This window comes from Oncorhynchus masou, unplaced genomic scaffold (assembly GCF_036934945.1).
Source record: "Oncorhynchus masou masou isolate Uvic2021 unplaced genomic scaffold, UVic_Omas_1.1 unplaced_scaffold_3283, whole genome shotgun sequence".
Lineage (NCBI taxonomy): Eukaryota > Metazoa > Chordata > Actinopteri > Salmoniformes > Salmonidae > Oncorhynchus > Oncorhynchus masou.
The window spans coordinates 26400-39339 of NW_027009696.1; the positions used below are offsets into that span (position 1 = coordinate 26400).

At 45.3% G+C, this 12940-nt stretch overlaps 1 protein-coding gene across 1 annotated transcript in view; it reads left to right on the forward strand.

The window, feature by feature from the left end:
* LOC135534357 (cytoplasmic FMR1-interacting protein 1 homolog) overlaps positions 1–12343 on the forward strand; it is a gene marked incomplete at its 5' end in the record, with an annotated part of 34884 nt that extends 22541 nt beyond the window's left edge. The window contains 6 exons of the mRNA XM_064961380.1: positions 2319–2472; positions 4478–4634; positions 7099–7195; positions 9949–9971; positions 12024–12139; positions 12261–12343. Of these exons, the coding sequence (XP_064817452.1) occupies positions 2319–2472; positions 4478–4634; positions 7099–7195; positions 9949–9971; positions 12024–12139; positions 12261–12343 (630 nt within the window). The remainder of the gene's footprint in view (positions 1–2318; positions 2473–4477; positions 4635–7098; positions 7196–9948; positions 9972–12023; positions 12140–12260) is intronic.
* Between the last annotated feature and the right edge of the window lie 597 nt (positions 12344–12940).

Sequence of the window (12940 nt, forward strand, 5' to 3'; positions counted from 1 at the left end):
TTCACTGCCACCAGTTACACACCCCTTTACAGAGTCTTGTTTCACTGCCACCAGTTACACACCCATTTACAGAGTCTTGGTTCACTGCCACCAGTTACACACCCCTTTACAGAGTCTGTTTCACTGCCACCAGTTACACACCCCATTACAGAGTCTTGTTTCACTGCCACCAGTTACACACCCCTTTACAGAGTCTTGTTTCACTGCCACCAGTTACACACCCCTTTACAGAGTCTTGTTTCACTGCCACCAGTTACACCCCTTTACAGAGTCTTGTTTCACTGCCACCAGTTACACACCCTTTACAGAGTCTTGTTTCACTGCCACACACCCCTTTACAGAGTCTTGTTTCACTGCCACCAGTTACACACCCCTTTACAGAGCCTTGTTCTGGTGGCGACCAACCAGAAGTTAGTTACATACAGAACAGTTTTGGTGGAGACCAACCAGAAATTAGTTACATACAGAACAGTTTTGGTGGAGACCAACAAGAAGTTAGTTACATACAGGACAGTTTTGGTGGAGACCAACTAGAAGTTAGTTACAAACAGGACAGTTTTGGTGGAGACCAACCAGAAATTAGTTACATACAGAACAGTTTTGGTGGAGACCAACAAGAAGTTAGTTACATACAGAACAGTTTTGGTGGAGACCAACTAGAAGTTAGTTACAAACAGGACAGTTTTGGTGACCAACTAGAAGTTAGTTACATACAGGACAGTTTTGGTGGAGACCAACGAAGTTAGTTACATACAGGACAGTTTTGGTGGAGACCAACTAGAAGTTAGTTACAAACAGGACAGTTTTGGTGGAGACCAACTAGAAGTTAGTTACATACAGAACAGTTTTGGTGGAGACCAACTAGAAGTTAGTTACAAACAGGACAGTTTTGGTGACCAACTAGAAGTTAGTTACATACAGGACAGTTTTGGTGGAGACCAACGAGAAGTTAGTTACATACAGGACAGTTTTGGTGGAGACCAACTAGAAGTTAGTTACAAACAGGACAGTTTTGGTGGAGACCAACTAGAAGTTAGTTACAAACAGGACAGTTTTGGTAGAGACCAACTAGAAGTTAGTTACACAGGACAACCAACGAGAAGTTAGTTACATACAGGACAGTTTTGGTGGAGACCAACTAGAAGTTAGTTACATACAGAACAGTTTTGGTGGAGACCAACTAGAATTTAGTTACAAACAGGACAGTTTTGGTAGAGACCAACTAGAAGTTAGTTACATACAGGACAGTTTTGGTGGAGACCAACGAGAAGTTAGTTACATACAGGACAGTTTTGGTGGAGACCAACTAGAAGTTAGTTACAAACAGGACAGATTTGGTGGAGACCAACTAGAAGTTAGTTACATACAGAACAGTTTTGGTGGAGACCAACTAGAAGTTAGTTACAAACAGGACAGTTTTGGTGGAGACCAACTAGAAGTTAGTTACAAACAGGACAGTTTTGGTGGAGACCAACTAGAAGTTAGTTACATACAGAACAGTTTTGGTGGAGACCAACTAGAAGTTAGTTACAAACAGGACAGTTTTGGTAGAGACCAACTAGAAGTTAGTTACATACAGGACAGTTTTGGTGGAGACCAACTAGAAGTTAGTTACAAACAGGACAGTTTTGGTAGAGACCAACTAGAAGTTAGTTACATACAGAACAGTTTTGGTGGAGACCAACTAGAAGTTAGTTACAAACAGGACAGTTTTGGTAGAGACCAACTAGAAGTTAGTTACATACAGGACAGTTTTGGTGGAGACCAACGAGAAGTTAGTTACATACAGGACAGTTTTGGTGGAGACCAACTAGAAGTTAGTTACAAACAGGACAGATTTGGTGGAGACCAACTAGAAGTTAGTTACATACAGAACAGTTTTGGTGGAGACCAACTAGAAGTTAGTTACAAACAGGACAGTTTTGGTGGAGACCAACTAGAAGTTAGTTACAAACAGGACAGTTTTGGTGGAGACCAACTAGAAGTTAGTTACATACAGAACAGTTTTGGTGGAGACCAACTAGAAGTTAGTTACAAACAGGACAGTTTTGGTAGAGACCAACTAGAAGTTAGTTACATACAGGACAGTTTTGGTGGAGACCAACTAGAAGTTAGTTACATACAGAACAGTGTTGGTGGAGACCAACCAGAAATTGAATATTAAACCTTTTATTAAACCTTAAACCTAATTTCTCCTCCTCCTCCTCCCCTCTGTGCCTTTCCATTCCTCCTTCTCCGTCCTCTTCGTCTCCTCCTCCTCCCCTCTGTGCCTTTCCATTCCTCCTCCTCCATCCTCTTCGTCTCCTCCTCCTCTGTAGCTGTACATGGTTCGTACCATGCTGGAGTCTCTGATAGCTGATAAAAGTGGTTCTAAGAAGACTCTCCGCAGCTGTCTGGAGGGACCCACCATCATGGACATGGAGAAGTTCCACAGAGAGTCCTTCTTCTATACTCACCTGCTCAACTTCAGCGGTAAGGAGACCGGTAGAGACAAACTTCAGCTGTAAGGAGACCCGGTGAGACAGACTTCAGCTGTAAGGAGACCGGTAGAGACAGACTTCAGCGGTAGGAGACCGGTAGAGACAGACTTCAGCGGTAAGGAGACCGGTAGAGACAGACTTCAGCGGTAAGGAGACCGGTAGAGACAGACTTCAGCGGTAAGGAGACCGGTAGAGACAGACTTCAGTGGTAAGGAGACCGGTAGAGACAGACTTCAGCGGTAAGGAGACCGGTAGAGACAGACTTCAGGGGTCAGGAGACCGGTAGAGACAGACTTCAGCGGTAAGGAGACCGGTAGAGACAGACTTCAGCGGTAAGGGAGACCGGTAGAGACAGACTTCAGGGTCAGGAGACAGGCAGACTTCAGCGGTCAGGAGACCGGTGAGACAGACTTCAGCGGTCAGGAGACCGGTAGAGACAGACTTCAGGGGTCAGGAGACCGGTAGAGACAGACTTCAGCGGTAAGGAGACCGGTAGAGACAGACTTCAGCGGTAAGGAGACCGGTAGAGACAGACTTCAGCGGTAAGGAGACCGGTAGAGACAGACTTCAGCGGTAAGGAGACCGGTAGAGACAGACTTCAGCGGTAAGGAGACCGGTAGAGACAGACTTCAGCGGTAAGGAGACCGGTAGAGACAGACTTCAGCGGTAGGGACAGACTTCAGCGGTCAGGAGGGTAGAGACAGACTTCAGCGGTCAGGAGACCGGTAGGGACAGACTTCAGCGGTAAGGAGACCGGTAGAGACAGACTTCAGCGGTCAGGAGACCGGTAGAGACAGACTTCAGCGGTAAGGAGACCGGTAGAGACAGACTTCAGCGGTAAGGAGACCGGTAGAGACAGACTTCAGCGGTAAGGAGACCGGTAGAGACAGACTTCAGCGGTAAGGAGACCGGTAGAGACAGACTTCAGCGGTCAGGAGACCGGTAGAGACAGACTTCGGGTAGAGACAGACTTCAGCGGTCAGGAGACCGGTAGGACGGGGGTAAGGAGACCGGCGGTAGAGACAGACTTCAGCGGTAAGGAGACCGGTAGAGACAGACTTCAGCGGTCAGGAGACGAGACCGGTAGAGACAGACTTCAGCGGTAAGGAGACCGGTAGAGACAGACTTCAGCGGTAAGGAGACCGGTAGAGACAGACTTCAGTGGTAAGGAGACCGGTAGAGACAGACTTCAGCGGTAAGGAGAGAGACAGACTTCAGCGGTCAGGAGACCGGTACAGACTTCAGGGGTAAGGAGACCGGTAGAGACAGACTTCAGTGGTAAGGAGACGTAGAGACAGACTTCAGCGGTCAGGACCGGTAGAGACAGACTTCAGCGGTCAGGAGACCGGTACAGACTTCAGGGGTCAGGAGACCGGTCTTCAGCATCCCAGATGGCACCACTTTAGACCAGAGGACATAGGATGATGCAGCCGGTACCTCCTGCTCCCCCTCTCTCTCCCCTACCCTCCCTCTGTCCCCTCTCTACCCCTACCCCTCCGTCTGTCCCCTCTCTAACCCTTTGTCCCCTCTCTACCCCTACCCCTCCGTCTGTCCCCTCTCTAACCCTCCGTCTGTCCCCTCTCTAACCCTTTGTCCCCTCTCTACCCCTACCCCTCTGTCTGTCCCCCTGTCCCCTCTCTACCCCTACCCCCTCCATCTGTCCCCTCTCTAACCCTCCGTCTGTCCCTCTCTACCCCTCAGTCTGTCCCCTCTCTAACCCTCCGTCTGTCCCCTCTCTAACCCTTTGTCCCCTCTCTACCCCCTACCCCTCTGTCTGTCCCCCTGTCCCCTCTCTACCCCCTACCCCTCCATCTGTCCCCTCTCTAACCCTCCGTCTGTCCCCTCTCTACCCCTCCGTCTGTCCCCTCTCTAACCTCCCTCTGTCCCCTCTCTAACCCTCCCTCTGTCCCCTCTCTAACCCTCCCTCTGTCCCCTCTCTAACCCTCTGTCCCCTCTCTAACCCTCTGTCCCCTCTCTAACCCTCTGTCCCCTAACAGAGACCCTACAGCAGTGCTGTGACCTGTCTCAGCTGTGGTTCAGAGAGTTCTTCCTGGAGCTGACCATGGGTGGCAGGATCCAGTTCCCCATCGAGATGTCCATGCCTTGGATCCTCACAGACCACATTCTGGAGACCAAGGAGGCCTCTATGATGGAGTAAGATACCATGTTAGAGCAGTGTGTGTGTGTGTCCGTCTGAAACACACTCCTGTTGGGCGGTTTCCCGATGTTCATACCGTCGAAACTAAAATAAATACATTGTGAAAAGTTATACATATACAGGTACACATGTCATTTCAAATAAAATCTAACTTTGTCTCCTTCACCCAAATCCAGATAGCAGGTGTTCTTAAAGAACTGCAAAATCTGGACACCTACAAATCAGCCGGGCTAGACAATCTGGACCCTCTCTTTCTAAAAATTATCTGCCAAAATTGTTGCAACCCCTATTACTAGCCTGCCTCTCTTTCGTATCGTCTGAGATCCCCAAAGATTGGAAAGCTGCCGCGGTCATCCCCCTCTTCAAAGGGGAGTCACTCTAGACCCAAACTGCTACAGACCTATATCTAGTGATTTTCTGATCCACCTCTATGCAGACAACACCATTCTGTATACTTCGGGCCCTTCTTTGGACACTGTGTTAACTAACCTCCAGATGAGCTTCAATGCCATACAACTCTCCTTCCGTGGCCTCCAACTGCTTTTAAAGGCAAGTAAAACTAAATGCATGCTATTCAACCGATTGATGCCTGCACCTGCTGCACGTCCAGCATCACTACTCTGGACGGCTCTGACTTAGAATACGTGGACAACTACAAATACCTAGGTGTCTGGTTAGACTATAAACTCTCCTTCCAGACTCACATTAAACATCTCCAATCCAAAATTAAATCTAGAATCAGCTTCCTATTTCGCAGCAAAGCATCCTTCACTCATGCTGCCAAACAAACCCTCGTAAAAACTGACCATCCTACCGATCCTCGACTTCGGCGATGTCATCTATAAAATAGCCTCCAACACTCTACTCAACAAATTGGATGCAGTCTATCACAGTGCCATCAGTTGTCACCAAAGCCCCATATACCACCCACCATTGCGACCTGTACGCTCTCGTTGGTTGGCCCTCGCTTCATACTCGTCGCCAAACCCACTGGCTCCAGGTCATCTACAAGTCTCTGCTAGGTAAAGGCCCGCCTTATCTCAGCTCACTGGTCACCATAGCAGCACCCACTCGTAGCAGCTCCAGCAGGTATATCTCACTGGTCACCCCCAAAGCCAATTCCTCCTTTGGCCGCTTTTCCTTCAGTTCTCTGCTGCCCATGACTGGAACAAACTGCAAAAATCCCTGAAGCTGGAGACTCATATCTCCCTCACTAATTTAAGCACCAGCTGTCAGGCAGCTCACAGATCACTGCACCTGTACATAGCACATCTGTAAACAGCCCATCCAACTACCTCATCCTCATATTGTATTTATTTATTCATTCATCTTGCTCCTTTGCAACCCAGTATCTGTGCCAGCACATTCATCTTCTGCACATCTATCACTCCAGTGTTTAATTGGTTAATTGTAATTACTTCACCATCATGGCCTATTTAGTGCCTTACCTCCCTTATCTTACCTCATTTGCACACACTGTTTAAAGACTTTTTATATTGTATTATTGACTGTATTTTTTGTTTTACTCCATGTGTAACTCTGTGTTGTTTGTGCTGCACTGCTTTGCTTTATCTTGGCCAGGTCACAGTTGTAAATGAGAACATGTTCTCAACCAGCCTACCTGGTTAAATAAAGGTGAAATTAATTAATGAATTAAAAAACGGTGAAATGTTTACTTACAAGTCCTTAACCAACAAAGCAAGAAAGAGTTAAGAAAATACTTACTGAATAAACTAAAGTAAAAAATAATAAAAAGTAACACAATAAAATAAAAATAACGAGGCTATTTACAAGGGCTACCAGTACCGAGTCAATGTGTGGAGTACAGGTTAGTCGAGGTCATTTGTACATGTAGGTAGAGGTAAAGTGACTATGCATAGACAATAAATAGTGAGTAGCATCAGTGTAAAGACAAAGGGGTCAGTGTAAATGGTCCGTGTGGCCATTTGATGAAATGTTGAGTCTTTGACATTCTTTGGTGTATTATGAAGGTCCTGGATGGCAGGAAGTTTGGCCCCAGTGATGTACTGGGCCGTTCGCACTACCCTCTGTAGCGCCTTACGGTCAGATGCCGAGCAGTTGCCATACCAGGCAGTGATGCAACCGGTCAGGATGCTCTCGATGGTGCAGCTGTTGGACTTTTGAAGATCTCAGGACCCATGCCAAATCTTTTCAGTCTCCTGAGGGGGAAAGGTGTTGTCGTGCCTCTTCACAACTGTCTGGGTGTGTTTGGACCATTCTAGTTTGTTGGTGATGTGGACACCAAAGAACTTGAAACTCTCGACCCGCTCCACTACTCCCGTCGATGAGATTGGGGGCATGCTCGGCCCTCTTTTTTTCTTTTTTTCTTTTTCTCGGCATCTCCTTTGTCTTGATCACGTTGAGGAAGAGGTTATCTGACAAAATCTATGTCTGTCCTCTCTCATTGCTACAAAATGAAATGTATTTTTCGTCCTCCAGGTATGTGCTGTATCCTCTGGACCTCTATAATGACAGTGCCCACTACGCCCTGACCAAGTTCAAGAAGCAGTTCCTCTACGATGAGATAGAAGCAGAGGTATGTAGTTCACCATGAGACTAGTGATCACTACAGCAGAGGTAACTAGTTCACCATTAGACTAGTCATCACTACAGCAGAGGTAACTAGTCATCACTACAGCAGAGGTAACTAGTTCACCATTAGACTAGTCATCACTACAGCAGAGGTAACTAGTCATCACTACATTAGACTAGTCATCACTACAGCAGAGGTAACTAGTCATCACTACAGCAGAGGTAACTAGTTCACCATTAGACTAGTCATCACTACAGCAGAGGTAACTAGTCATCACTACCATTAGTTCACCATTAGACTAGTCATCACTACAGCAGAGATAACTAGTTCACCATTAGACTAGTGATCACTACAGCAGAGGTAACTAGCTCACCATTAGACTAGTCATCACTACAGCAGAGGTAACTAGTTCACCATTAGACTCGTCATCACTACAGCAGAGATAACTAGTTCAACATTAGACTAGTGATCACTACAGCAAAGGTAACTAGCTCACCATTAGACTAGTCATCACTACAGCAGAGGTAACTAGTTCACCATTAGACTAGTCATCACTACAGCAGAGGTAACTAGTCATCACTACAGCAGAGGTAACTAGTTCACCATTAGACTAGTCATCACTACAGCAGAGGTAACTAGTTCACCATGAGACTAGTGATCACTACAGCAGAGGTAACTAGTTCACCATTAGACTAGTCATCACTACAGCAGAGATAACTAGTTCAACATTAAACTAGTCATCACTACAGCAGAGGTAACTAGTTCACCATTAGACTAGTCATCACTACAGCAGAGGTAACTAGTCATCACTACAGCAGAGGTAACTAGTTCAACATTAGACTAGTGATCACTACAGCAGAGGTAACTAGTGATCACTACAGCAGAGGTAACTAGTTCAACATTAGACTAGTCATCACTACAGCAGAGATAACTAGTTCAACATTAGACTAGTGATCACTACAGCAGAGGTAACTAGTTCACCATTAGACTAGTCATCACTACAGCAGAGGTAACTAGTCATCACTACAGCAGAGGTAACTAGTTCACCATTAGACTAGTCATCACTACAGCAGAGGTAACTAGTTCACCATTAGACTAGTCATCACTACAGCAGAGGTAACTAGTCATCACTACAGCAGAGGTAACTAGTTCACATTAGACTAGTCATCACTACAGCAGAGGTAACTAGTTCACCATTAGACTAGTCATCACTACAGCAGAGGTAACTAGTTCAACATTAGACTAGTCATCACTACAGCAAGGTAACTAGCTCACCATTAGACTAGTCATCACTACAGCAGAGGTAACTAGTTCACCATTAGACTAGTCATCACTACAGCAGAGGTAACTAGTTCAACATTAGACTAGTGATCACTACAGCAGAGGTAACTAGCTCACCATTAGACTAGTCATCACTACAGCAGAGATAACTAGTTCACCATTAGACTAGTCATCACTACAGCAGAGATAACTAGTTCAACATTAGACTAGTCATCACTACAGCAGAGGTAACTAGCTCACCATTAGACTAGTCATCACTACAGCAGAGGTAACTAGTTCACCATTAGACTAGACATCACTACAGCAGAGGTAACTAGTCATCACTACAGCAGAGGTAACTAGTTCACCATTAGACTAGTCATCACTACAGCAGAGGTAACTAGTTCACCATGAGACTAGTGATCACTACAGCAGAGGTAACTAGTTCACCATTAGACTAGTCATCACTACAGCAGAGATAACTAGTTCTACATTAAACTAGTCATCACTACAGCAGAGGTAACTAGTTCACCATTAGACTAGTCATCACTACAGCAGAGGTAACATTAGTCATCACTACAGCAGAGATAACTAGTTCAACATTAGACTAGTGATCACTACAGCAGAGGTAACTAGTTCAACATTAGATCACTACAGCAGAGGTAACTAGTTCAACATTAGACTGGTCATCACTACAGCAGAGATAACTAGTTCAACATTAGACTAGTCATCACTACAGCAGAGGTAACTAGTTCACCATTAGACTAGTCATCACTACAGCAGAGGTAACTAGTTCACCATTAGACTAGTCATCACTACAGCAGAGGTAACTAGTTCACCATTAGACTTGTCATCACTACAGCAGAGGTAACTAGTGATCACTACAGCAGAGGTAACTAGTTCAACATTAGACTAGTGATCACTACAGCAGAGGTAACTAGTTCAACATTAGATCACTACAGCAGAGGTAACTAGTTCAACATTAGACTAGTGATCACTACAGCAGAGGTAACTAGTTCACCATTAGACTAGTGATCACTACAGCAGAGGTAACTAGTTCACCATTAGACTGGTCATCACTACAGCAGAGGTAACTAGTTCAACATTAGACTAGTCATCACTACAGCAGAGGTAACTAGTTCACTACATGAGAACTAGTCATCACTACAGCAGAGGTAACTAGTTCAACATTAGACTAGTGATCACTACAGCAGAGGTAACTAGTTCAACATTAGACTAGTCATCACTACAGCAGAGGTAACTAGTTCACCATTAGACTAGTCATCACTACAGCAGAGGTAACTAGTCATCACTACAGCAGAGGTAACTAGTTCACCATTAGACTTGTCATCACTCCAGAGGTAACTAGTTCAACATTGTTCCTTGACTAGGTCATCACTACAGATCAGTTTGTAACTAGTTCACCATCAGATATTTCATCACTCCATGATTCTTGATCATTAATGCCCGAGATCTTTGTTCCTTGATTCTTGCAGGTCAACCTGTGTTTTGATCGACTGTCTACTAGAGCTGGCTGATCAGATCGACTAGTGACCTAAATACAAGATTCTAGCTGGAAATACTGGACTATATCCTAAATACTAGAGTTCGACTAGTGACCTAAATACTAGAGGTCGACTAGTGACCTAAATACTAGAGGTCGACTAGTGACCTAAATACTAGAAAGTCGACTAGTGACCTAAATACTAGAAGTCGACTAGTGACCTAAATACTAGAGGTCGACTAGTGACCTAAATACTAGAGGTCGACTAGTGACCTAAATACTAGAGGTCGACTAATTATGATTTTTCAACGCTGATACCGTTTATTGGAGGACCAAAAGCCGATACCGATTAATCGGCTGATTTAAAAATATATATATTTGTAATAATGATAATTACAACAATACTGAATGAACAATGAACACTTTTATTTTAACTTAATATAATACATAAATAAATAATGGAACATGTTCCATTTGGTTTAAATAATGAAAAAATAAATTGTTGGAGAAAATAAATGTGCAATATGTGCTATGTAAGAAAGCTAACGTTTCAGTTCCTTGCTCAGAACATGAGAACATATGAAAGCTGGTGGTTCAATATTCCCAGGTAAGAGGTTTTAGGTTGTAGTTTTTATAGTAATTATAGGACTATTTCTCTCTGTACCATTTGTATTTCATATACCTTTGACTATTGGATGTTCTAATAGGCACTTTAGTATTGCCAGTCTAATCTCAGGAGTTGATAGGCTTGAAGTCATAAACAACGCTATGCATCAAAGCATTGCTAGAGCTGCTGGCAAACGCAGTAAAGTTTGAATGAATGTTTACAAGCCTGCTGCTGCCTACCATCGCTCAGTCAGACTGCTCTATCAAATATCAAATCATAGACGTATTTATAACATAGTAAACACAGAAATACGAGCCTTAGGTCATTAATATGGTCAAATCCAGAAACGATCATTTTGAAAACAAGATGTTTATTCTTTCAGTGAAATACAGAACCGTTCCGTATTTTATCTAAAGGTGGCATCCATCAGTCTAAATATTCCTGTTACATTGTACAACCTTCAATATATGTCATAATTATGTAAAATTCTGGCAAATTGGTTCGCAATGAGCCAGGCGGCCCAAACTGTTGCATATACACTGACTCTGTGTGCAATGAACGCAAAAGAAGTGACAAAGCATTTCGCTACACTCGCATAAACATCTGCCAACCATGTGTATGTGACAAATAAAATTTGATTTGAAAAATTTCACCTGGTTAATATTGCCTGCTAACCTGGATTTATTTTAGCAAAATATGCAGGTTTAAAAATATATACTTCTGTGTATTGATTTCAAGAAAGGCGTTGATGTTTATGGTTAGGTACATATGTGGAAAGATTGTGCTTTTTCGGCAATGCGCTTTTGTTAAATCATCCCCGTTTGTCGAAGTAGGCTGTGATTGGATGATAAATTAACAGGCACCGCATCGATTATATGCAACGCAGGACAAGCTAGTTAACCTAGTAATATCATCAACCATGTGTAGTTAACTAGTGATTATGTGAAGATTGATTGTTTTTTACAAGATAAGTTTAATGCTCGCTAGCAACTTACCTTGGCTCCTTGCTGCACTGTAACAGGTGGTCAGCCTGCCACGCAGTCTCCTCGTGGAGCAGTGTAATCAGCCATGATCGGTGTCCAAAAAGGCTGATTACCGATTGTTATGAAAACTTGAAATCAGCGCTAATTAATTGGCCGATTAGTCTGTCGACCTCTAGTATCAACTGTTGAAAAACAAGTGAAAACACTTGAATCGCTCAGAGACAAGCAGGGCCTCTGACTGTTTAGTCCACCAGACACTGTCAGGTCGATCTTCTTACATTGTTATTGAAAATGTTTGGGCCGGAAACTAAACAAACACAATTGATGAGCTTCTTTGTAAAGTTTCTATAAAATAGACATTCTTACCCGCCAATGCCAAAATTGGCCCACATTTGGCGCAGTGGCAGATGTTAATTTTCTAGCCTGGAGACTGATACTCTGTCAGATAAAAGCTTGATTCCTTCTCATCCTCCTCAGTCTGCTGCTGGACAAGCGTCTGAGAGCAGACTGTAAGAACCAGGGAGCCAACATCCCCTGTCCCCTGGCCCGCCTCCAACCGCTACGAGACCCTGCTGAAACAACGCCACGTTCAGGTAACCCTCTGACCCCTGACCCTAACCCTACCCGTCCAACCGCTACGAGACCCTGCTGAAACAACGCCACGTACAGGTAACCCTCTGTCCCCTGGCCCGCGTCCACCCCTGGCCGCTCCAGCACGAGACCCTGCTGAAACAACGCCACGTACAGGTAACCCTCTGACCCCTAACCCCTGGCCAGCCGCTACGAGACCCTGCTGAAACAACGCCCACGTTCAGGTAACCCTCTGTCCCCTGGCCCCTGACCCCTGCTAACCGCCACGTTCAGGTAACCCTCTGACGAGACCCTGCTGAAACAACGCGCCACGTTCAGGTAACCCCTGACCCTAACCCTGCTGACCCGCCCTCCAACCGCTACGAGACCCTGCTGAAACAACGCCACGTTCAGGTAACCCTCTGACCCCCTGACCCGCGTCCAGCCGCTACGAGACCCTGCTGAAACAACGCCACGTACAGGTAACCCTCTGACCCCTGGCCCCTAACGTCCAACCGCTACGAGACCCTGCTGAAACAACGCCACGTTCAGGTAACCCTCTGACCCCTGGCCCGCGTCCAACCGCTACGAGACCCTGCTGAAACAACGCCATGTACAGGTAACCCTCTGACCCCTGACCCCTGGCCCGCGTCCAACCGCTACGAGACCCTGCTGAAACAACGCCATGTACAGGTAACCCTCTGACCCCTGGCCCGCGTCCAACCGCTACGAGACCCTGCTGAAACAACGCCACGTACAGGTAACCCTCTGACCCCTGACCCCTGGCCCGCGTCCAACCGCTACGAGACCCTGCTGAAACAACG